The following is a 25034-nucleotide window of genomic DNA, read 5'->3' as shown; positions in this document are numbered from 1 at the left end:
GATGTACTTATGAAATGTTGCATGGTACCTGATAATATTCTGAAATACCCAAGAAGTCATTATATAAAATAATCCCTACTGAAGAATTCCTAGTAAAACTAGTAACAATGATGGAATTTATTCTTTCTGCACTTCGGGTTTTCATCCTCTGGAAAAGTTTATAATGTAGATCAGTAGTATAAAGGACAACACAATGTTATTTACAATAAAACCAAAGGTTCCTTCTGTGTTGCCATACTATACCTGCCAACTTGGAATTCTGGAGCACTATCAGAACCTCATCTTGCTTTATAAGCCACTACAGACCTGAGAAAGCCTGTTATGTAAAGTAGTCATGTTATGCCTACTGCCCCTACAGGGAAAGAGCATGCAAGTGTGCAAAGGTGTATATGGAAACGAGTGTCTCAAAAGCTTTAGCCTCCTGTTTGCCTACATTTTATCATCTTGGAGGTTAATGTGTGAGTGAGAGGTAGAAAAACATGCTAGGGGGGACATTGGAAAATAGGGTTAACTACAAAGTTGTGGGTTTGAGATTTTCACTTTTCTACTTTTCTTTCATTGAAGAGGACAAAAGAATGTGCCCTGTTAAGAAAACTTAGTGGGGTAATGAGCTTAAATCCCCCCCACAGCTCTCTCTGTCCTGTGATGATGGAGGAGGAAGGCTGCAGTGGGCAGGGTCAGAGGGTGCGGGACAGAGGAAAGTTAGTGGTATAGAGTAATGGAAGGTGAAGGGCCAGAGCAGTTTGAAAGGAGGCAGAAGAACAAAGCAAGTAAAGGGAGAGAAGGAGGGAGGCCAGGAGCCAGGGGGAGGGGGTGGCCACACCTAAAACAAACCAAATGTCTCCAGTTAAGGCTCTGAAAATAAGAGCATGCAGGAAGCGCTTTCAAAAGCCACAAAGTTCTCTTCAATTCAAGGGCAAATGAAGAGAGAAAAGGAGCTAAGAACAAGGAGCATGGAAGACAGAAGAGAGAGGAAGGAGAGAGCCAAACCTCACCTCCTAATCATTCTGCCTGAGGTGCTGAAAGCATTTCTTTATAAAGTGTGAAGTTTCAGCTGAATCCAAATTCTCAGCATCGGAGACAGCGCCAAGGGGCGCTTATGAGAAACAAAATCTCTTTTTCCTAAACTGAAGAAAATTCTGTTTTTCTATGAGGGTGTCCTGGTCTCTTCTTCCATTCATTTACTGGATGCCATCATCATAACAGGAAAAGACAAGTTCAGGCCTGACAGATAGTGTAACGTCTGTCAGAGACCCTAACCCACTAATCCTGGCCAATAGCCCACATCTGTAATCACTGTCCCAGGAATCACACACGCTCATGGCAACCCTCCTCTCCACCATAAAATTGTACAGAATGGCTCAATGAGATGATAGGGCTTGAAAATAGTGCAATGCGCATTTCCCCAGCCATGGAGGCAAAGAGGTATATTTAATCAAGAGTACTGCTGTGATCGACAACTGGTTGAAGAAAACGAAGCCAGATTCCTACCTCATTCCATATAGATTTCATTGTAGTATAAGAAGAACATTTAGAACTTATTTTAGAACCGAGACAACCTTCTGCACCAAGATTGAAAAACCCATAAGCCATCAAAAATGATAGGTACATTTGAGGGGTACTGGGGTGGCTTAGTTAGTTGAGCATCTGACTCTTGATTTTGGCTCAGGTCATGATCTTGGGGTCATGGGATCAGACCCCATTTTGGACTCCGCACTCAGCATGGAGATTCTCTCTCTCCCTCCCTTCCTCTCCCCCACTCACAAGCTCTAAAATAAATAAGTAAATAAAAACTTTTTTTTTAAATGTATATTTGACTGTATAAATATTGCAACACTTGTATAAAAAAATGCCACAAAGATTAGGGCCACTCATGGGTGCCAATGATTTTTAGTAATCACTGAATTCAGGTAAAAGTAATCACTCAAAATGGCAATGTTGGGTCTGACCTCTGACGCTGTAAGTATAGAGTCCTCATTGAGAACTACAAGTACGCTTCACACTTCCCTGGGGTGCCTGGGTCTGGCCCCCTGTCTGGGGATCTCTCACCCTCTGATTTTCATGGTTGGCAATAGTAACAGGCACAAATACTGTTAGAGTACTTTTATCTCTCCGTCCACGTTTTAAGAATCTCAAAAGTGCTCAGAATATAATGAGAGTTCACACATGCATGAATTATTTGTGTAGCAAAAAAGAAGGGGAGAAGCAACTACACCTCAACCCAGAAGTACTTTGTCTCAAAATAGTCATGCAATATTATAGCATTGTATTTTTTTTTTTTTTTACTAAGCATACATGTACTGGTTTAAAAAGTATAAACTACCTTATAAAAATATCCTTTATAAGAAGAAGGAAACAATTAAGAATGAAAAACCACATGGCAATTTGTCTGATTCCCCCTCCTCCACTTTAGGAGTGAGAGAAATGTTAAGAACAGAAATGCAAACTTGCAAAGGGACTCATTTAAGTTTTTTCAATTTTTTTTTTTAATAAAATGGCATCAATTGCTGAAAGCATTATGGCCTTTGTTATGCTACATAATACTGGTATAAAATGTGAATAGTACAAAGTTCATCATATATAATATAAGGTTTTAATATATTACATTTGTTTCTACATAAACAGACTATAAATATATGTGCCATAGCATGTTTTACAGTCATGGTTCCCAGCATCTCACACTATGGTACCAAATGAAAAATACAAGGGCAGAAACCAGTAGAAATAGCTTGACATGTTAAAATTCTAAATAATACAATAGATGTTGTTAAAACTTTGGCTATAAAATAATTTTGAAATCTGGCTAATAGTCAGTCATTCAGAGAGTGAACAAACCAAATCAGTTCTTACTAGAGTGCAGAGGCCAAATTGCTAAAATACTGACTGATTGGGGTGAAAGGGGCCGAGCTCAGGGAGGGGAGAAGGAACAAAAGAGTAAAATCCTTTCTGAAACTTTGACACCACAGCTTGATACGGAACCTACTGCATTCAGGCTCAGACATATATCACATCGGGACAGATATGTGGGTATTCATCCAGAAGAAACCAGAAGCTGGTTTATGCAGTCAGAACTCTTCAACACGACAGGGAGTCTCTGTCTGAATGTCCATTCTTTATGGTGTTCTGAATAAAGGATCGGCCTGGGAGACAAGGAGCCAGAGCTGCATCATTTCCTTCCTGGGGCTTGGCCAAGAGACACGTAAGAGTCCGGAAGGAACTCTCATCAGGAGTCGGAAACAGCTCAAGGAGCTCTCATTTAGCCCAACTGGGAAGAGCACGAAATCTTCTAAACCAGTAACCTCATCTGAAGCCTTTACCTTTCCTAACAGACCCCAGGCCCACCTCCACCAGAGCCAACACAATGCATCTGCAGGCTCCAGGACACTCTCAAAGCAAACCGACATCTTCCTTTCTGTCAATCCAAACCCCACACGTACGACTTGGCTCAGAACCCGTATCCTGAACAAAGCTTCTTGGATGGACTCAGCCCTAAAGGTCTTTCCCATCTTCAACACCTAAAGCACTTGCACTGCTTGGTTTATCTTCTGGTTTTACAGAGAGGTGTCAACTCCCCAGGTGCTGCCACTTCACAGAGGATGCAGCCATTCCTTGAACTTCTTTTGTTAGAACCCATGGGGAGACCCACAGTAAGGGGCATCATACATGCTTTCTAAATGCATAAACAGAAGGTCAACACCGGGAGAAAACACAAACACATTCTTGAGTCACAAACATCTTCTCAGGAAATGCCTACTGGACTGGCTCCCTGCAGTCTGAGGTCCTTTTTTTTTTTTGAAATGAAAATCAAATGTGGCTACTTCCTAGTGATGGAAAGAACAACACTTGACAATCTGAGCAGCACCTCTCATGTGATTTCCAGGAGTGGGGGACGTGGGTGCCTCCTTTTAAACAGGAGGAGAGCTCAATGTGGGCCCAGAGTCAGGCTGGAGAATCTGGGCCGTACTGCTAGCTGGTGGTCCAATCTCCACCAGCTTTAACAGTTCAGCTTCCTCGCTGGAGTACACAGTGGTGTCTGTGTCATCGGAGTGATACCCAGACTGGTAGCCACTTGTTTGGTTAGAGCCTTCGGATGCCACAGACTCCTTGCTTTTGCTGGGCATCAGTCCACTGTGGAAGAAATGACAACCGAATGAGTTGGTGGAAAGAAGACAGTTCTTTCCCGTTTTACCCTAACCTTGTTCCCGACCCCGTGTGGGCTGTAATCTCCCTGGAGACACCAGCCCCTATCTCCCCCACTTGTTAATCAACGTATCAGGTTTACTCAGACAATGTCTATTTTCAGGTACTAGCATGAGCTAGTAGTTTCAGATAAGTCCTCTTATTCAGGTCCAAGTCTTTCAAACCTGTGACGAGATGAAAGGCAGTTCTCCTGAGTGATGCAAAGGCTCCAACCAATGGAGCATTTTTATGGCGTTGAAGATTGATAGGTTTGTATACAATGATAGGAGCCAAGGGGACTCTTTGACCATGTAAAAGGAAATTGGGATGTTCTGAGAGTCGATTTCTGCTTTCCTCGCAGTGTTGATTAAGGATTACAAGGCCTATGTAAAGTGTTAATAAAGTTCTTGAGCAAATTTAAACTTCAATAACTTGAAGCATGTGTGTGCAATCAAGCCAGACTGTCAAAAACTGCTTTTTACTCATCAAAACCACATTCTTTGGAAGGACTGACAGCCTGGGTCACTCAGCAGCAACTAGAGAATGTTTTCAACGGCATGGAATCGTGACAGACCATAATCATGTCAAAGCCTAAAAGTGTAGGCTGTGCTGATCTAAAAACATCAGGATTTACATTTTTCTCAAGCCATTCTGAGGTGTGGGGTTTTCCCCTTAATACATGTTTTACCAAATTATTCGTGTTAAAAACTACAAAAAGGATTTCATTAACTCTGTGTTCATTTATGGTTTAAAAGATATTTCAAATAACTAGAAATACAATTTTTCTTTAAATTCAACCTCAAGAAATTGAGTTTAGTATCTCAAACAATGGCATGGTACCGGGCACATAGCCACTGCTCAATAAATATATTTTAAATCAATGAATGAAACATGTCATTGGCTCTAACAAGTTCTCACCCTGGGCCTAAAGCAAATAATACAATTGCACAATGGCTCATTTTAATTCACCTTTTCTTTATGTGAACGTCCCTCAATAACCCATGGGTGTTCCCATTTTATATAATGTTTAGGTTATAAGTACATCAAAATCTTCAGTTCTCACCTAGAGTGAGTTCACTAGCAAATAAATTACTGCTCTTTATCTTAGCATTTTTATAGAGATTTTCATTTATGTAGTAGGTTAAAAACAGGTACATCTATTCAAAAACAACTATAAATTCCTACAGAACCACATGGGGGAAATCATATTAAAAACCAAATTTAATATTTTTTCCACAATTAAGCCAATGATAATAATAAGCCAAATAATTCAGCCAATAATGTTTAAGTATCTCAAACAAATAGATATTGGCTTATTTATGCATCACACTTCTAAAGACAGATGCACTCATTTAGGTACAGGTTTGAAAATTCTTCAGAGTCCACAAAGATTTTAATCATCTCAATTTAAGGGATTACCTCCAATGACCTTTGTTACTTAGCTGGTACTACATAAATATAAAAATTCCCCGGTATTCATAAATTCTCTATAAAAACTGACCAAATCCCCTAATTAATTTCAGATTCTTTTTCAAATGTGGCATGTAATTATTTGTTTGATTAGTTTCAGTTCTTTATTAGTTGAGTTGATGCAAATTTGCCTAACCAACAAAGACACAAAAAGGGAAAACTGCATCTACATTGAAAGTCCTAAGTTCCTTCTAAAAATTCCTGTTGAGATTTGTCTTTTCTATTTGACTGAGCCTTACCTAAAAGATGGAGCTAATTTGGTTCTGTCTTCCAAGGTTTTCAGCTCTTCTGATGCAAGGACCATACCACTGTCCGTCTGGTTGTCCTTTTTAAGAGACAAGGAGATGGTACAGTTGATTGAGTGTGCACACTGACCAACTACTTAATTAAATCGATTTCTTAACTCATTTCTTAACTCATTTCTTAACTTTATCAGACAATATGCTCCAGTGTTCCCCAGGGGGAGGTAAAGATATCATAGCCAGAAAATGGACCAGCTACAAGAAGAAACAACCGCTTCCTAGTAGTAAACTCAGGCCTGGAAGAAAAGAATTCAAGAAGCAGAAGCTGAGGAGACCTAATGCCATCCCACTTTTCACAGTGATACTATTTACACTTGAGTGGAACTGGGCATGAGCCTAGGCTATCTAGAACCTTGGACTAGGGGCTGTCCTTATGGAAAATCCAATGGTGGGGGGTACTGATCAGTTTCATCTCCATAATGACCCTAAGACACATACCTTTATAATGAGGCTCCAAGACTCTAATGCTTAGGCTAATATTTATCTAGCTAATATTTCATCCTTTGTGTTATTTTTAAGACTATTTTTAAAAGATGTACTTACATCTGGGATTACTTTTACTTCTGGTTCTTCCAACGGGATATCTTCAAATGTTTTTACACTCACAGGCCGGCTCTTTCGCTTACTGTTCTGCAGATACTGGCTGCAAAAGAACCAATATTTATATTTGGGTGGTGGTATATTTGGCTGCAGAGACCAAAAGTGATACCTAAGTTCATTATCTTTCAACCACAAGTTTAATAGCAACCTTCAAAACATCCTTTGGAAAAAGAAAAACAAAACAAAATAAAAATCTTTCTCTGCTAGCACACAGTAAAGGCTTCATTTCCTGTGAGGGCCTATTTAAAAGTATAATCTAAGTGAGGGGCCTAGATGAGCTCCTGTTCCTTTGAATCCTACTTCTGAGGGCCGGGGCTGGACTACAGACAACAACAGCAAACTAAGTGATCAACCACCTTCTGCACGGTTTCCTGATTGCCTGAGATTCCTCCACTGGGCTCTCGACATATTACAGAGCATTGAACATCTTTCTGGCTACCTCCAGAAAAGTTTTTCTAGACAATGCCCACAAAACAGCCATTCAGTGAAAGATGGGCAGAGGAAACACCTACAGATCTCACCCGGGTTCCGTAAAAGACACGGAACCCACCAGGATCTGGAGACAACCTCTTCTTTCTGCATGTGATGGAGGCTTAGTGTGTGTGTGTTGGGTGGGGAGGGGGCTGCTGAGTCTCACAATCCCCTATTTTCAGCCCACAGAATGGCTGGTCTTGGGAAAAGGCAGTGGTTCAAGAGTCATGAGATGTTTCATCTATTTCAAAGTCTACTACTGACCACACAAACTTGGGAAAGACATGAATATTTCCATGCCTCTACTGCCACGTCTTTAAAATGTGTTGACAATAACTTTCCCTCCCTCACTCACAGAGATATCTGAAGGATGAATGAGGTGGGTGGCAAGTGTTCCTAGAAAGAATGATGCTCTATCAGCCAAAGCCTGTTTTCCTCCTTTGAGTTCCAAAGGGTACCAGTTTCCTTTAGGGGTTCAAAGAATAGGACTTATCAGATAACATATCATCTGTTTCCTGGGGGTGCTCCTTCCCTGCTATGTGGCTTTGGGTGAGTCTGATTCTGTAAAAAGCACCAACAGTCCAATGGAAAGAAGGGAAGTCCTTTTTACAACAAGAGACAGGAAATGCACTCTCCACACTTATCCCAGCATAATTCCTCCCCTTGGCAGGCTTCTGGATATATTACATATTCCTGTGTTTTCTGTGACCAAGTGGAATGAGGACACACTAGAGCCAAACAAGGAGAATGGAAATTGAGCCTCCCTCCCCTGGAACCAGGAGGCTGGTTCCTCCCCTTACAGAAAGGAGAGAATGAGGTTCACTAGTGACATCCTCATTCAGGAAATTCCACAAAAAAAGAGGACATAATATATATGGAGACAGAGGAAAGCCCACTTCTCCTGAGTCCAATCCCTGAAAGTGGCTGTTGCTAAAAACTACTGATACCACAGTTAATCATTCATTGATTTACTCACTCGGGAATCCTTTACTGAGAATCTCCCACATTCCAGGCACTGTGCTAAATGGTCCCCAACTGCTGTCTCATAGCGTCTTCATAAATGGTATCTGTTAGGGGTGGGTATCAGTATCCCAGCTTCAGAAGAGGAAACCGAGGCATAGAAAGGTTAAGGAACTTGTCCAAAATCACATAACTAGACTGTTTGAGTTATGAGTATCCATTGAAGAATTTGAAGCATGAGACTGACAAAGTCAGATGTGCCCTTTAGAAAGCTGACTCTGGTAGAGGAAGGTGAAAACAGGTAGTGAGAACAATTTAGGGGCTCTTTTCCATGTCTCTAGAAGAAAGAAGGGCAGCCTGCACAGGTGAGAGGGTACCCACAGGGTTTGGGAAAGTAGATAAGACTCCAGAGATATGTGGCATATAGAATCAACGAGAGGGGGGTGAGTTTGGGCCATAATACAGTTGCCTTAGAAAAAAACAGTTGAGGAAGCTAAGACTTAGGGAGGAAATGGCTAGGACTGGGATTCGAAATTGGCCTTCAGATTCTAAAGCCCATTGTCTTGTTTTGTTTTGCTACCCTACTCTACACTGACTCCCTTGGAAAAGCAACAGGAAGGAAAAACTAGAAGAGAACAATGGATATGACAGTTCAAGTCTTTACGAAGCACCTACTACGTGCACAGCACTGCTCTCTCCCACGCAGGCACTGACCGTGTGGTGGGACCAGCGCAGGGGAGAAGACAGACAGAGGTGGAGAAAGGATGGTTTCACTGCAAGCAGTCTGAGATCACAGCCAAATTCAGGAACGTCTAGCCAGGAGGCTGTCCCAGACATCAATCCACAAGGAGCACTTAATCATCACCAGCAATTAACCAAAATGAAGAAAAATGGTATGTGCCAAAACCTTTCTCTGGGAGAGAAAAGAAATCTTTGATAAGCTGCTTGGAGTGGGAGGTGAGACTCCCAGGGGGAAATGACGGAGCAACCACAGATGGTCCCCAAACTGCCCTCAAAGAAAGATGAGTCCAATTAATATGTTTTCTTCCAGAAAGCATGCAAACTTGGGGCCAGAGCTGATCCACAGGGGAAATTAGAGATACAGCGAAGTCTAGACATTAGTGATCTGTCCTGTTCACCCTTTCCCCACACACCTCTCAGCCTCTTTGCTAAATAAATGTTGAACAAATATTTTTAATTAATTTGAAGGGACAGCAAATGATGAGGTACCCACAGTGATGTCTCTATTCAGCTCCATGTATAATGCGATGGGATTGAAAACTATCAAGAGGAAGCAAATGAGAAAGAATCCTCAGCTTTTCTACCTAAACCGGAAATGGGAAAAAGAACAGAACAAGTCCACTGAGAAGTACCCCAGCCTCATCTCTGGTCTCCCCAGGGAAGCAGAACCAAAAGAGGGCCTCAAAACGAGGTGTGCCAGGTGCAGATACCTCAATGCTGCGTTTCTTTTAACCCAGATGATTAAAATGTGACTGTGGAGTCTTGTTTTTACAAAAGGAGAAAGGGTCGCAGGGGTTAAGAGGGGGCTGCCGACAAAAGATTCCAATTTCCATTTTATTTTTCAAATTATGGCTGGATAAAAGAGAAACTGGACTGGAAAGACCCATTCGAAAATCACAGACAGAAAATAGGAGCCAGGCCTTGTGTCACATTTGTCCATGCTTCTGGGGATAAATGTTAGCAGCCCTGATTTAGATCCAGCATTGCATTTGGCACTCCCATTACACAAGCATGACTTCATCGACTCTCGGCACCATATGCAAAGCATCCAAGTGAGCCAAAAGACTGCCGCTCGGGTCCTCACTCCACCTGGTCACACAAAACCCACGCAACAGAGTTCATGATCAAATGGCTTTCTGATAAAGAAATAATTAACACATGAGAAGGCCAGTGGAGCTTGCACTAGAGGTTTTTAAACATGAGAGTGGAACTATTGGCTTTCAGTTCATTCACCTTTCTCTTGAGGGTACCTCCTTCTCGGGGCAGAAAACGGGACAAAGAGAAAGACTGGAGGACCTGGATTCATCCTAGAGATGTGATTTTCAGCAGCTTGATGAATAACTATCACCTATCAAGTGCTCTCTAAGTGCCAGGCACATAGAAGTATGTTACACCATGTAATTCTCAAAATAATCATTTTTGAACACCAGCGCCTTCACCTGGGTCACAGCGAAGAGGAGCGTCAGGTCACTAAGAGGCAGACTTAGTTGTCCAACCAGTTCTATCTGACTCTAAAATCTGGATCTTTAACCACAATTGTTTATGCCCACCAGGGGGTTGCTCTGAGCCTCACATGCAACATCTTCATCAAGAAAGATAATAGTTTCTCCCTTGTGTAACTCTACGAGTTATCATGTAGGCAAAATCTGATAACGGAAGGAAAAGTTCTTCGAAAAAACGCTGAAAACTCCCGACACAAATGTAACCAGCGGCTCACGTGTTGGCTTTTACCCACTCTGGCAATGTTCCTGCCATCCTACATGATTCCACAGAACAAACTGTCCACGGGGCCTCCTCGCCCTTGACCAGGCGGCCTGGCTAGCCTAGAGCTCCGTGCCCCTCCTGCAGCCACAGCACTCTCACTAGTGCAGGCTGGACCCTGTGATCAGGGGAGCCAGTTACAGGAGGAAAACACCCAATGGGGAGGGGTGGGTGGGAAACAAAGAAGTCCCAGACTTCGTAAAAGGCAATTTTAATATCATAGTGTAGACACTATATCAACTCTTTCCTCAGACACAGGTGTTGGAAGAGAGAAAAAAGAAAGCTGCCTTCAGAACCCCTTTACAGATCAGGAGAGGACAGCAGTGCATGTGTTTTAAATAAGTCCAGCATTCCCATTATGCAAATAAAATGCTGAAAATCAGACTAGGGAGAGTCTTCTGAAGATGTGCTGTCCAGTCCAATTCGGGACACATCCCCATCGCACCCTGCATCCTAGCCAGAGAGGCGTAAGTGTGTCCTCATATATGCATAAAACCCTTCCTTCCAGAATCCTTCCTAAGCCATTTAATTCATATTAATAAAAGAGTACATGGGGATAATTTAAATACAGATGTCTATATAAAATTGGTCTCTTTTTCTGGAGATTAACATACTGTGGCATTCCAGCTATTTGCAGCTGCAGGGCTTAGAATTTGAAAGGAACAGCTATGGCAGCAATGTGGACCGCAGATGGGGAGCAACTCACCTACCCGGCCCTCTTCAAGGAGCACTTCCCCTGATAGCAGTCTCAGGGCTAAGGTTAAATGTGGAGGTGAGAGGCAATCTTCCTTCCATCCCCTCCCCAAATGACCTTGAAGTGCCCCCATCCTTCCCCCCAGGGGGATGTTGACCATATACAGTACCTGATTCCTGCTGTGTTGTCATAATGGAATTTGGGGTCACACACTTCCTCTTCCTCCATACAGGAAACAGGTGAGGTAGGCAGAGAGAGTCCAGAATCCTCTTCCATGCTCAAAGTCTCTGATATCGGGAGAACAATGTAGTCTTTGCCATCCTGAAACAACAAACACAGAGTGCTATTGTTATGGCTCCTGCCCCTCAAGAACCTTTTCATGAGAAACAAAGGCCATAGGGGCTCCTTGGTGATGAGGTCTGTCGCTTTCATATCTGAGCGCAGAACTTAAAGACAACATTAAACATGGTTTGTCAAAAACAAAAGGACACTTGAAAGGGATGTGTATATATGAAACTATGTTAAAAGAGTTAATATAAAAACAAGAGGCGTAAGGGGACCGCCAACAACTATGGTCAGGAGGAAGACAAAGCAGGCTGTGGCCAGAGATATGGCAACAGAACACGGAGGGCTCAGACATCATTTCTTCACAAAGCCCTACCTACAGGAGCCAGGTCTTTTAAAAGGCATGTCATCCAATTTTAGCCTCTACATTTCAAGGCAATGGAAAAATCTGATGACAGTCTAGAGAAAAGCAATAAATGTGCAGGAAAATGGGTCTTCTGAGAAAAGGTTGCACAATTTAACATTATTTCATCAAGAGAAAGAAAGAAAGGGCAATGTGATACCTTTAAACATTTGAAAAGCTTACTGATAAAAACAGATTTGACCCATTGTCCCCCACTTGTTCAAAAGAAAAGCAGGAGGAAATTGGCTTCCATTCATGGTAGTAAGAGGCCACTGACTGGAGATTAAATAACTTCGTTATGGTAAAGATTACAATTCTAAAATCCTCCAGTGGAAGTTCTGGGAGTCTGGGATTTCACTGAGGAAAAGCCATCTATTTTGAGGGCTTCAGATATCGTGCTGCCTGTGCAGTGTACTAAAAATTCCTTGAAATTCTGTCCATTGTTGATAGTCTGTGGATCAGCTAATTTTTATTAATTAAGTGACTAGTTGATTTTACTTTAGAAGAGCATCTGAAGACAACAAAAAGATACATCAGGAGGAATGAGTGGTTAGGATCTCATCTGTCTAAAAGGGGAGTTACAGCTTTTATAAAAAAAGCATTATTGCTCAGATCTGCAAGAATATGGTGGCCATGAGAACATCTAGGGAGGAGAGAAGCTCTTGGACACACTTCTTGGATGGAGGTCACAAACCTGCTGAGCATTAGCTTGTAACAGATTTCCCAAGTGTTCCACCAGCTCAGAAAACGTGGGTCTCTGATTGGGCTCCCCATGCCAGCAGTCAAGCATGGTCTGGTATCTAGAGAAGCAAAACACTAATGTCATTAACTGTCTCCTTCTTCTTCATCTGGTGCTGAGAATAAGCACTTGAATGAGTAAACATTTATGAAAACTCCACCATGAGCCCAGACACTAAATAGTAATATAACACCATATAAAACACATAACGCTATACTTGGAGCATCAAGTATGTATAGGAAATGTTATAAATTGACTTCTGATAAAAACTAACTGGCAGGTATAAATAAAGTGCTGTTGTTTCAAGTGCTTGAGATTATCAAGGAAGACTTCCAGAGAGAAGAAGGACACAGGGCCATGAAAGAGGTCTGTATCATGAAAAGTCTTCTGGGCAAGGGAAGTTTTAATGCACGAAGAAAGGATAGAAAGATATTTTCGAAGTCTTACATTTCTGGTGTGGCATAATCAGGGGCCCTCATTCGAGTGCCTTCTTTCAATCGCCTACAAAATTCCTCATCGATCTTTACTCCAGGATATGGAGAAGCACCTAGAATAAAACAGGAATGGGACATTATATGATTTTATTTTTTCTTATAAAAAACCCTGATTCTTTTTTTTAATTTTTTTTATTATTTTTTATAAACATATAATATATTTTTATCCCCAGGGTACAGGTCTGTGAATCGCCAGGTTTACACACTTCACAGCACTCACCATAGCACATACCCTCCCCAATGTCCATAACCCCACCCCCTTTCTCCCAACCCCCCTCCCCCCAGCAACCCTCAGTTTGTTTTGTGAGATTAAGAGTCACTTACAGAAAAAACCCTGATTCTTGAACATCATCCCAAATATATACATACATATATATATATATGTATACACACAAACACACACACACACACACACACATATATTTTTTTAACTATCCAAAGCTTCCAAGTAACCTTCACCAGATAAAGGTGGAATGCAGGAGAGGAAAAGGTGCACTGGGGCCACTGACTTGTATCATTTTCTTGGGAGTATGGATGGAGGGACAAAAAACAAGTGACTTACCTAGCGAAAATATTTCCCAGAGCAAGACACCAAAAGACCATACATCACTCTGAATTGTGTACACTCTGTCAAAAATTGTTTCTGGGGCCATCCATTTCAAAGGGAGGCGAGCCTAAGAGGGTAGAAGACAAGGAATCAGAACCCAGCTTAGCACACATCTGAAGAGAAAACTTCCTTTGGTCCCAACGCAGGTCCTGAAGCTTGCAAAGATGAATTTGGATCCTGCAATTTAACAGAGCACTGGGTTCATCTTTGAAACTTACATCTCCTTTTCTGACATAATCTGGGTCTTTATAAATATCCCGGGCCAAGCCAAAGTCACAGATTTTAACCACGTTCTTCTCCGACAAGAGGATGTTGCGTGCAGCCAGGTCCCTGTGGATACACTGCAAAAAGAATCGTGTGTGCGTTAGGTCTCAGCACAGCTGATGTCTTCTGCACCTGTTGTGATCTCATGCTCAAAATAGCCCCACTTCAGAAAACCAACTGATTAACAAGCACTGGGCTAATCTCTTTCATCAACCCTTCAAGAAAGAAGTCTGACTTTTGTGGAGGCACACATCTGCTTATCGCATAAAAAGTCCCAGACTTCAGAGTTAAATAATTAAGTTATAGTATGATGATGGAGTCATAAATAGACTTCTCTTGGACACAATTATGAATGTGTTTCTGGTCACATCCACATCTCCCTTTTGCTTGGCACCATATACAGTTAAAACCTGTTATTCTAAGGAGGCCCTAGAACGCCCTCCTACTCAGAATGAATGCTCAGAAATCAGGAACAAGGGGTTCTCCTTTATTTGGTGCCCTTTGTTGGTTTCTCAGTTCCATACGGAACTGAAACTGACCGGCTCTGATAAACCATCCCCTGTGGGGTTCATCCTGTTTCAAAGTGTTAGATTATCGCAAAGGTCTATGAAAGAGATTTCAGCTTCTCACGGGTCAAGTTGATTCTCTGGTGCACTAAAAAAGGAAAACCAAATTCGTCCTGCTTTCTCCCCACTCTTTTCTGGTCCTCAGTGTCTCTCTTCTTGATATCCCCGTCCTCATCTAACCTCTTACTACTGAGCAGCTATAGCTTCACCTGGTAGATTTGTTGGGGAACAAGAGTCCTGGGGAATATTTGTAAATGAAGGAAAGGCTCAGAGGAGAATTCTGAAGCCAGCACAGGAGTGATCACAGGAGCCAGGCATAGCCGACCACCCCACATGCTTGTCTCCAGGTAGCACTTCCCTCTGAAAGAGGCATATTCAAAAGTCTTCGGCCAAGCAAGACTGCGCAAGACAGGAGATTCCAAAAACCAGAAAGTCCTCTCTACTTTTCCCCCAACCAAAGCTTCTTTTTTCAGACCAACAAACAGGTTTTCAAGAAACCAGCTGGTAGATGCAAGGGAAGTTAACGGTCCCCACCCCATTCCCATCCCGGTCGAAAGATACCCTGACTCAACGCAGGCTCTGGTCTTTAAAAATAATAATAAAATAAGATCAGAATCTCCAAGAAAGGCAAAGGGCCTTTCTCTGTGGGAAAATCCCCTAAGACCACACTGCTCTCCTTTCCCCTTGGGAGAAAGGAGACAAGAGCTCTCAGACAGAAACTTTCGAGATCCTGAGGTTCTGAAAGCTATGACGAGCTTTAAGCTTCAGAAAAAGAAATGGGTTAGAGATTTCACTCTAATTTAGAAAAACAAAAACAGTAAGTCTTTCCTCCCCTCCAGGAGGCTGCAACCAATGCATTCTGCCAACTGATCATTTTTCCTGAAAGTTAATTTGAATTTTCCTTGTTTAATATAAAACCACCTGTCCTGTCCTTCCCAGAGAGGTGACTTCAACCGACCCAGCTCCCACCGTGGTGTTTACAGACTCTGGAATATTTGTAACTTGTCACGTCCCCACCACAGCCTTTGTTTGGCCTACTTTTCTAATTTTAGCTTTTATAATCGCTCTCATCTGAAGCCTGTCCTTCCTGCTTTCTAATTATACCACTAACAAATACTTTTTGATGGATGGGGATGAATGTAAAATAAATTAAAAATAGACTCTCTCACACCAAGATATCTGCAAGTCTCAGTCCCTCACCTTTCCCAGGTCGCTGCTCAGATGTCACATTCTTACAAAGCCTTCCTGGTCCATTCTGTTTAAAATCGGTGTACACGAACACAGAAGTGCATGCACACACAAACATACCATTCCTGTATACTCTCTAACCCTAACCCTTTCCTGCTTATTTTTCCCCATAGGGCTTATTCCCATCCTACCTACTACGTAGTTGACTTGTTTATATTGTCCACTGCCTGTTCCGCCCAGTAGGATGTAAACTCCATGATGGTGGAGAGCTTTGCCTGTCCGTTCACATAGTATCCTTAGCACTGCCTGCATTTAATAGATGGTCATTAAATATTTACCACATGAATTAATTAATTTCATGAAATCCTTACACCTCCTTAAATTAGCAGGAATGGGGCCTTTCCAACAGAACTCTTCAAGTAGTCCCAGCAGTAGGGAACGAATTACAGTTCCAAACAAACACCGGTGGCTGGTACTGGACATCTTACTTCCACATCTGTGATCCAAAGAGATACTTAGGGTCCCCTCTGAGCTGTCTTACCTTCCGTGATGCCAAAAACTCCATGCCCTTAGCCACTTGGAAGCTGTAACAGATGAGATGCTCCAAGGTCAGGAAGTTCTTGTACAGATCCTCCGAAACTGTCAGAAGATGCAGGAGGACAGAGATCAGTATTGCCCCCAGAAACTATTTGTTTCTAAGTTTGTTAGAGTAAGCTTCATTTTAATACTTGGGAGTTAAACTTCTGGAAATAAAAGCGGAGAGAAAAATGCCTGTATCTTCTGTAAATTTGCTGAATCCTCGTATTATTAGCTTTCATCATACCCCTTAGCCAAAAAATGTTGGTTTTTCCATCTTAGTCAAATTGGACCAGCAAATCCAGGAGGCAGAAGGGAGGTGCATTTGGCAGAGATGGCAAAGAGCAAAAGAGGACTTTTCTAAGTTTGCTGTTTTAAACTGTTTTTTTTTTTTCATGTACCCAGAGGGATAAACAATAGTTTCATATCAAGAACTCTAAAAATAAAACAACAATATTCAGGGTCATTGAATCTTTTCTCTCCAGGCTTTGTCCTGGGACAAAGGCCAAAGGTCAAATTATAATCTACAACAGACAACTAAAAATATCAGAAATATATTCACTTCTCTCACTTTCAAGCTGAGAAAGTGCTGTAAACACATTAAAACAGGTCTGCGAGGATGCTCTTTTCCCTTCAAGAATATGAATGAGAGGTGACAGGAACATCGAGAGAAAGACGGTTTTACGTAAATTGGTGGTATTTATTTCCATGCAACTGGTACAAATAAACACGAGGACATTAATGGGTGTTTCAACATGATCACTTAACTCTGGTCAGATAAGATAAGACATGGCTTCTCTCCTAGAGACAAATACCAGAGTAAATGAAAACTCACTTGTAATAATAACCTCGTAAGTATTAAAAAGACTGAGAACCTTTTTCTCAATGATTTTTTTAAGCTTAGGGTTAGAGGGCTCTCAGTGAACAATTAGTGAAACCCTTTCATTTTCCAAATGAAGAAATGGAGGACAAATTCCAGGCCACACCCTTTCTTCTCCAACTGAGTACCCCAATCCTTTGGGTTTCCAGCCCACTGGCCACCATTTTGTGAGAGAGAAGGACGAGACAGAGAGGGCCCCACTTGGCATGGGCCCAGTTACATGAGGTCTAGATGGCTTCTCCATACTCTTCTAGACTGAGTCCCAGCATCATACACCCTGCTTGGCTTCTAAGAGAAAGAAGCCAGATTTAAGTTCTATCTGTAGCCTCATGTCTAGGGAAAGGGAAACAGGTTTCTTTCACTATTTCATGACTGGGTTCTGCTAAGATCATGCCTCAAGAGGAGCCAGATATCAGGAAGCCCCATCTCTATATCCATGGGGCTGTCTCTGCTCCTTCTAAGGGAAGCAGATCGACAGTATACCCAGAAGCTGGAAGAAATCCTGGAAATTAGACTGTGAACACAGCTCTACTCAGAGAGAACACTAAAATATCACTGGAAGCATAACTGGGTATAGAAAAATATGCTAACCAGGACTCCTCTAAGGAAGTACAGGTGCAAGAAAGACTCAATAAGCCCCTTGGAATGGGGTAGAAACAGCAGGTAACCCCTACACTGCCTTGAAGAGTTTGGGTGACTTAGGCAGAGTGGGGCTGAACTGCTCAGGGCAATGTGGAGGCAAATCTACCATCAGAGAGCCTCCTTTGTCCTTAAGGAACAAAGCACTGATCCTCGCCTGCTACTAGATGCTGAACCAATAGTCTCAAAGCATTAGTTTGGTTGTTGCTGACTGTTGAGCCGCCTGGGGTACCGGGATTTCTCAGGCTTGCCCCGTACTTTGCCTCGCAGTCTAGACAGCTGCTTAGTTAGGGTTTCCACAACTCACTTTTGGGAAAACTGAATGGAAGCAGTCTAGAAATGTAGGTCTCTTCCAAATATTAGGGAGTACTGAACTTTTCCCAGGACAGAATTACTCATAACACTCTACCACCTTCTCTTTCCTGCAAGAGTATGCGTTAAGTGTGGAGAAAGCAATGACAGATACCTTCCTCTTCCTCCACATCACTGAGGGATTTCTCCTCCACAAATCCAGAGCTGGCTGAGCTCTGACTACTGGTGATACTGTCCAAGCGGCGTTTGGGATCCATAGTGATTTCCCCAACATATTCTTTCCCTTGACGGAACCGTGCCCCTTTGGTCTATAAAGAAGCAAATGGACACACTCCTTGAATACAAAAGAGATCTCTAGAAAACAATTATAGCTATTAAAAGTAGATAAGAAGGACATCAGTTTCAGGAATATGGAATCTTTGGGCTAGAATCTGGGGAAAGAGTTCTACATAATAGATTTTCTTCCATAAAGCCTAGTTTCTTCTTTAGCTTAAAGAGATAAACACCTTGTTTCAGGTCTATTCCAGACACGCTCTGGCATTAGGACATTAGGGTGCTCTTTACCAAGGGACTGACACTCCAGGGGACCAAATCCTGCTAGGAAAGAGAGAAAATAATCCAGAGACATCCTTCCCTTTCCTTAATCGTGCCCACCCTCTCCCCTCCTTAGGCACCATCTCTAATGGATCAGTAGATTAGAGTCACAAAAACAAAAACAAAAAACCAACCATGAGAAGATATGTGCCCCAGCAGGTAAAAGAGGAAATTAAAACAACCAAAAGAAGACTCCTCACAAGTTCTTCACAACATTTTAACAGAGAAAGATTAACCTGTATTTTCCTCCATTTTACAATGTGGTCAGAGCTGAGTTCAATGACATACCTTATAGGGGACAAATTCATTTCTCTTGTTCCTTAAGTAAGTTGACAGATTTCCAAACTTGCAAAATTCCACTATCACCATGAGTGGCCCTGCAGACAGCACAGCATGTCAAGAAAGGAAAATGTTTCCATTCATGTATCTCATCAAGTGTTTAACACATGGATGAACCACAAAAATCATAGAAGGACACTACAAACGGTCACCAGGACAGGATCATCAAAATCAGCTGGTCACAATGCCCTTATAATGTAGCTTTTCTTTTACTAACTGGCAATCCCGCAGCAAGATGAACCAAAATTTCAGAAGAAAATCCAACCACTTGCTTTTCAACACAATCACTTAAGATGATTTCGTTTTAGAGGGAACTACTCTTAAGGTTTTTGCTTTCAAGTTTTTTGAGAAGCTTACTTTTCTCATCTGAACCTCTTACATAAGGAGCAAACTGCGGTATAGCGAGATGGCATTTTTTTAATTCACAGGAAGTTCTAGAATAATTTATAGTGCCCATTAAACCTCCATGAAATATATTTATATCTAGGAATCTGGCAAAGTATCCTAAGCTAAGGAAATCAAGGCCATGGGAGCTGAGTGGTTTCCTTGAAACACCAGCAGAAAATTATATGCCAAAATCATTAGGCAACCAGAACCATCCACAGATACTCACCTCCTGGCTTGGTACAGGCTCCTAGAAGATTGACCACATTGAGATGATGGCCAATATGAATGAGGATCTTGAGTTCAGACATGAGGGCTCGGTGTTCACTGTGTGTTGCTCCTTCTACAAATATATGGCAGAGAGTGAAATCATAAATGTGGGCATTAGCTTAGGAGAATCAGTGCCCCACCACTGCAGGCATGTGTGCAACTTACCCTCTAGGGATAATACACTGTAACCAAATGTACAGACTAGGTACATTGAAAGTCAAGTATAAATTATATTTCCTTGTCTAAATCCAATCCTTACTTTAAGTGCACCCAGAATGTTTGATATTTAAAGGAATCCATTGTGAAGTCTTTTGCAAAGTGGGGACGACATCTGCAAAGGGAATCATGCCCAGATTTTCCTCTCTTACAAAATTGGATTTTCATATATCAGGTTGACTATGCTTCTTAGGGCCTGATTATTTCAGTCCTTCCTGGTAAGGAAGCAACACCATGTATTAAATACCCTTATGTGTTAGGGGCTATGCTGAAGTTCCCGCCAATCAGTGCCAAGGAGGAAACTTAACAGGGGCCAGCTGGCAAGGCCAGTTGGCACAAGAGCCTGAATGAGGCTAGAACTGCAAGTGTGATCCTGCACAGACCGGTACACTTCCCTCTAATTCACACACACGGTCCACACCTCAGACCCTGATGAGCCACCTCAAAACTGCACACCCCCTTAGCCACAAGGGAGAATAGGCAAAAGGAGAGAGATGGCTTTGAAATGCACACGATCTACTGGCCAAGGGTCTGTGGCACTGCCCTCATCATGAAAGCACATCACACCTGGAGCATCACCTCCCCAGATGAGAATGACAAGACCAGAATTCCTTTACTATTAGGGTTAACCATTGTTCATAAAGCTTTTAGGTTCTTAACATGTCACCTGTGGTCCTTTTTTTTCCTAGTGCAGCCATTATCTTTATAGGAGAAAATCTTTCACATATTCCAATTCTAGGAAACAGGATGTTTTTGCGCTCTACTGTTTTTACTTATTACATGAAATTTCTTTCCATGTCTCTACATGGTCTATAATCATCTCACTAATGCATCATAATAAATTAAGAAACAATCTTTACATAACCAAGGTATTATTTTCCTATAGTCAGGACACTAAGTACAGTTGTATAAGCTATGCCCTGCACAAGGGCTCTCAGGCAAGTTGGGAAAGTGGGTGAAGCTGCAACCCATCCTCAACCTTGCCTGCCAGGCCATACACCTTGCCAGGAGGCTATAAAAGAGGAACTTTTCCCCAATCTGTACAAAGGTATCACCTAAGCCAGCTGCACGCTTGGCTAGTGGGCTCACCTAACCACAGAGGTGCTGACACAAGGCTTTCATCATGTTTACAGACCAGACAAAACACAGAAAGGGATATATCACCATTTAATTTTGCCTTTACCTTTTAACATTTTGACGGCCACTGTCTTGCAAGTTGCTGTCTTGTCGATTCCAAAGGCATCTGCTTCAATCACTTGGCCAAAGGCACCACGGCCAAGAGGTTTACCTACAGTCAACGATGACAGGAAACAAAACAGACTTGGACTATGACAGGACCAAAGCGGCATGCAGAGATTCCGACTAGATTGGGTCATCACACATCCCGGTTTAACTTGGAAGAATCCAGCTCAACTCTCTTATAGTGGCTTCATTATTTAATACCTCCCCCTCTGCTCTCCAAATGTCCTGCTTTGGATAATTGTACAGGGACCCTACTTCTAAGTGACTAAAAGGATGATGACTCAAATTCAAAAGACAGAATGAATATTCTGAACCTGGATCCAACATGTGAAGAGACTAGATTTGTCATCATCCTAAAGGAAGAAGAGAAGTCCTGGTAAACCCAACATCAAATTAGTACCACTTGAAAACACACCTAGTTTCAGCCGGTCTCTGGGGAACTCCCACTTGCTGGCATCATAAGGCAGGCGTTCACAGTGCTCATCCAAGGGGAGTTCATCTGGATCCATGACGATGGACAAGTAGCCTGTCTTCAGTTCCCCTCCATTGGCCTGGAAAGCATTATTCCTTCCAGTCACATACGCTCTGTTGTCTGGCTGTTGTTTTTGTGTGCTTATTATTGTTGTTTATAGAAGCCCCATTCCTGATGTCTCATTCTCAAATAAAACTCATGAAGTTTGAGAGTAAGGCCTATTATAATCCTGTATCCAGTGTCCCCTCAACCCCAAATGAGCTCAGAATGAAGTACTTAAATCTTAATTACACTAGACAGTCCAAGCCCTTGTCTCCTCTAGTGGCTTCTATCAATTAAAGCCCAGTGGCCCAGCCAAAAGAAAGTGGGAAAGAATGTTATTGTATTGAAATAAAATTGTGCCCATTGAGCCAATAACAATGGGAAGAAACAACTCAAAGAGCCCCAGTCAGCTTTCATTAATCATGAAAACCAACGTACATGGGATGGAAGGGAAATGATTTTGTTACCCGCTTAACGGTCCGTAGAACGATGACAAGTAATAACCAGAAGAACATGGCAATCACTGCTGTGCCTACTAGAATAATGACTTCTAAGTTTGTCTTCTCCTGGGCACCTGGAAAGATGAAATTGAATGAGCATCAACAGTTGAAAACTCATACCTTTTGATATAAGATGACAAAGTTCTACACTAAAGCAAGATCTCAAGTTTACCAACTTGGAAAAAAATCCTAGACAATAATAGTCACAAGCCTCTAAGTTGGAGGGAGTCTATAACATTCTTAATGGATAATTAAAGTTTGCAAAGCACTGCCCATGAAAACTTCCAACGATAAAATTCCAAAGTTTTAGGATAGAAATTATATAACAAATAACATGGAGGACATGGGGAGATGGAGAGGAGAAGGGAGCTGAGGGAAACTGGAAGGGGAGGTGAACCATGAGAGACTATGGACTCTGAAAAACAACCTGAGGGTTTTGAAGGGGCAGGGGGTGGGAGGTTGGGGGAACCAGGTGGTGGGTATTGGGGAGGGCACATATTGCATGGAGCACTGGGTGTGGTGCAAAAACAATGAATACTGTTATGCTGAAAAGAAATTAAAAAAAAAATAATAATAATAAAAGAAATTAAGGACATCAAGGATTGAAATGTTTGATGTCTTACAAGAAAAACATATGAAGTGTTTGGAGGAAGAGGAGACTTTAATGGAAAGAAAACAGATCACATTCTACAGGGAAGAAAAGAAGTATGTTTTAATTCAGAATAAGTTCTAGAATAATTTCTAGTGACCTCTTTCTGGGGAAAATGAAACTCTGGTTTACACAGATAGTCTGTTTTCATCTGTATAGAGTTTGAGAAAGGATAATATGAGAAGACAAGTGGCCAGTAAGTGATTGGTTGCCATGCAACCCCTAGGTGCTCATCACTTTAAATACACTATCCCACTTAATCTTCTCAACAACGATCAGCTTTCAGATGGAGAAACAAGCTCAGGGAGGTTAAGCTCCTTCATTAAGGGCACACAGCAAGTTGGGGGAATGGTCAAGAGTTAAACAAAGTCTGTCCAACACCAGTTAGCCATCACACTACCCTGCGCTTGTGTGGCAGGAGCCTGAGTTAGGAAAAGAGAGAAAGCTGAGAAGAGAGCATCCCTCATAGCCTGGCAATAAAATGAGTTTAAACCACCCATGAAAGGTAAGGCAGAGGTCGGCAAGGAAAGCTGCAGATGCTCAGAGCTCCAGAGGACAGCTCTGAGTGGAAGAAATTAAATGCCAGAGGAGGCTTTCAACTAGGAGTGATTAGCAAAGAGATGATAAGGAAGCAATTATCACCTAGGGCCTCCCATTGGATGAGTGCAGTGTGAATCAAATAAGCTGTTCAAGTGGCCCAAGGCAGCCTCAAAAAGGCAGAAGGACAAGGAATGAACTAGTTAGCCAAGTAAGAGCTAACAGTGAGAACCAAGGACCAAGCATGGCTTGAAAATCGATTCTGTTTCCCCGGTGGTCCTACCAAAATAATTTTCTTTTTATACACAGAGGTCTAAAAGTCCATTATACATATAAAAAGTTCAAAGATTCAATTGTCTATATAAGTTAGTGTGTTAATATTCCCATGTTAACATTTGGGAACTTAACAGAAGAATTAAACATCTATCTCTCTCCTTCTTAGTATTCCGTTTTGGGTACAAAGTAAATATAAGCTCTGTGGGTAGCCCACTGCAAATAGCCAACAGAGGTGAGGCAGAGCATGGGAGAGAGCTAGAAGTCCCCACTGGGATCTGCCCTCAACATGAAGCCCCTTGGAAAGTGACAAAAGCACCATAACACTTGAAATTTTTATTTATTTCACGCACTTGAAATCTTTTTTCCAAGTGCAGTTCATGAAATGGTAATAAGCCTACAAATTGGAAAACAAGTCATCAAGATGTAACAGATTTGACAGATGAAGGGAACTAAAATCTAGACTTTGAGAGACAAGTTAGGATGAGTTCATAAAAATTCATCAGTTATTCCTTCTGTTACCGTCCTTCTTTCTTCCCCTTGCATACCATTCCTTTCACCCACATAATAGAGTTTCATTGCTCCCCTGATAGATTATTTTTTAAAATAGGAATACATTTCTGAAGAGAAAATATCCTGTCACAAATTACCTTCCCATCTGAGAAAATGCCAGATTTCACCTCCCTCCTCCATACAGGAGTTTCCTTTCACATTTAGACACACTAAAATTCCATGTCACAGAAGCAAGGGTCTATTGTTCACAAATAAATTTTAATTGTCTGTAGTCCAAGGAAAACTTGGACTTGTGATTATCTGGATAACATTGATTTTGATGGTTGAGCAGTAATTCCAATGTTTTTCCAAGTAAATACAGGGGTACCACTTCCACAACAAGTTAACCGAGCCATTCAATGAAGAAAAAAAATAAAGGCAAGGTGGGTATTCCACCTGTCAGGCTAAGAATTTTTCCAAAGCAAGAACTGCAAGGATAAGAAATGTGATCCAAGCAGAATTAAAATGGCATTGATTATGGTTTCTGGTTAAAATAATATGTATTAATTAAAACCACATTGAGATATCACCTTACACCAGTTAGAATGGCCAAAATTAGCAAGACAGGAAACAACATGTGTTGGAGGGGATGTGGAGAAAGGGGAACCCTCTTCCACTGTTGGTGGGAATGCAAGTTGGTGCAGCCTCTTTGGAGAACAGTGTGGAGATTCCTCAAGAAATTAAAAATAGAACTTCCCTATGACCCTGCAATTGCACTACTGGGTATTTACCCCAAAGATACAGATGTAGTGAAAAGAAGGGCCATCTGTATCCCAATGTTTATAGCAGCAATGGCCACAGTTGCCAAACTGTGGGAAGAACCAAGATGCCCT

The 25034-nt window shown here is 41.8% G+C and overlaps 1 protein-coding gene across 1 annotated transcript in view; it reads right to left on the bottom strand.

Moving 5' to 3' along the window:
* Window positions 1-2462: 2462 nt before the first annotated feature.
* Window positions 2463-25034, bottom strand: part of KDR (kinase insert domain receptor) — a 44410-nt gene continuing 21838 nt past the window's right edge. The window contains exons 16-30 of the mRNA XM_032851419.1: window positions 22158-22264; window positions 21592-21727; window positions 21118-21222; window positions 19678-19791; window positions 19014-19102; window positions 18286-18439; window positions 16266-16363; window positions 13925-14047; window positions 13662-13773; window positions 13053-13152; window positions 12561-12666; window positions 11348-11499; window positions 6495-6594; window positions 5889-5974; window positions 2463-4128 (exon numbers count right to left, since the gene is read on the bottom strand). Coding sequence (XP_032707310.1) covers window positions 3906-4128; window positions 5889-5974; window positions 6495-6594; window positions 11348-11499; window positions 12561-12666; window positions 13053-13152; window positions 13662-13773; window positions 13925-14047; window positions 16266-16363; window positions 18286-18439; window positions 19014-19102; window positions 19678-19791; window positions 21118-21222; window positions 21592-21727; window positions 22158-22264 — 1805 coding nt within the window. The 3' untranslated portion in view covers window positions 2463-3905. The remainder of the gene's footprint in view (window positions 4129-5888; window positions 5975-6494; window positions 6595-11347; window positions 11500-12560; window positions 12667-13052; window positions 13153-13661; window positions 13774-13924; window positions 14048-16265; window positions 16364-18285; window positions 18440-19013; window positions 19103-19677; window positions 19792-21117; window positions 21223-21591; window positions 21728-22157; window positions 22265-25034) is intronic.

The sequence above is a fragment of the Lontra canadensis genome, unplaced genomic scaffold, assembly GCF_010015895.1.
Source record: "Lontra canadensis isolate GAN:19392208 unplaced genomic scaffold, GSC_riverotter_1.0 scaffold1, whole genome shotgun sequence".
Classification (NCBI taxonomy): domain Eukaryota; kingdom Metazoa; phylum Chordata; class Mammalia; order Carnivora; family Mustelidae; genus Lontra; species Lontra canadensis.
The sequence above is the reverse complement of the archived record's forward strand: the minus strand, read 5'-3'. Positions and strand labels throughout refer to the sequence as shown.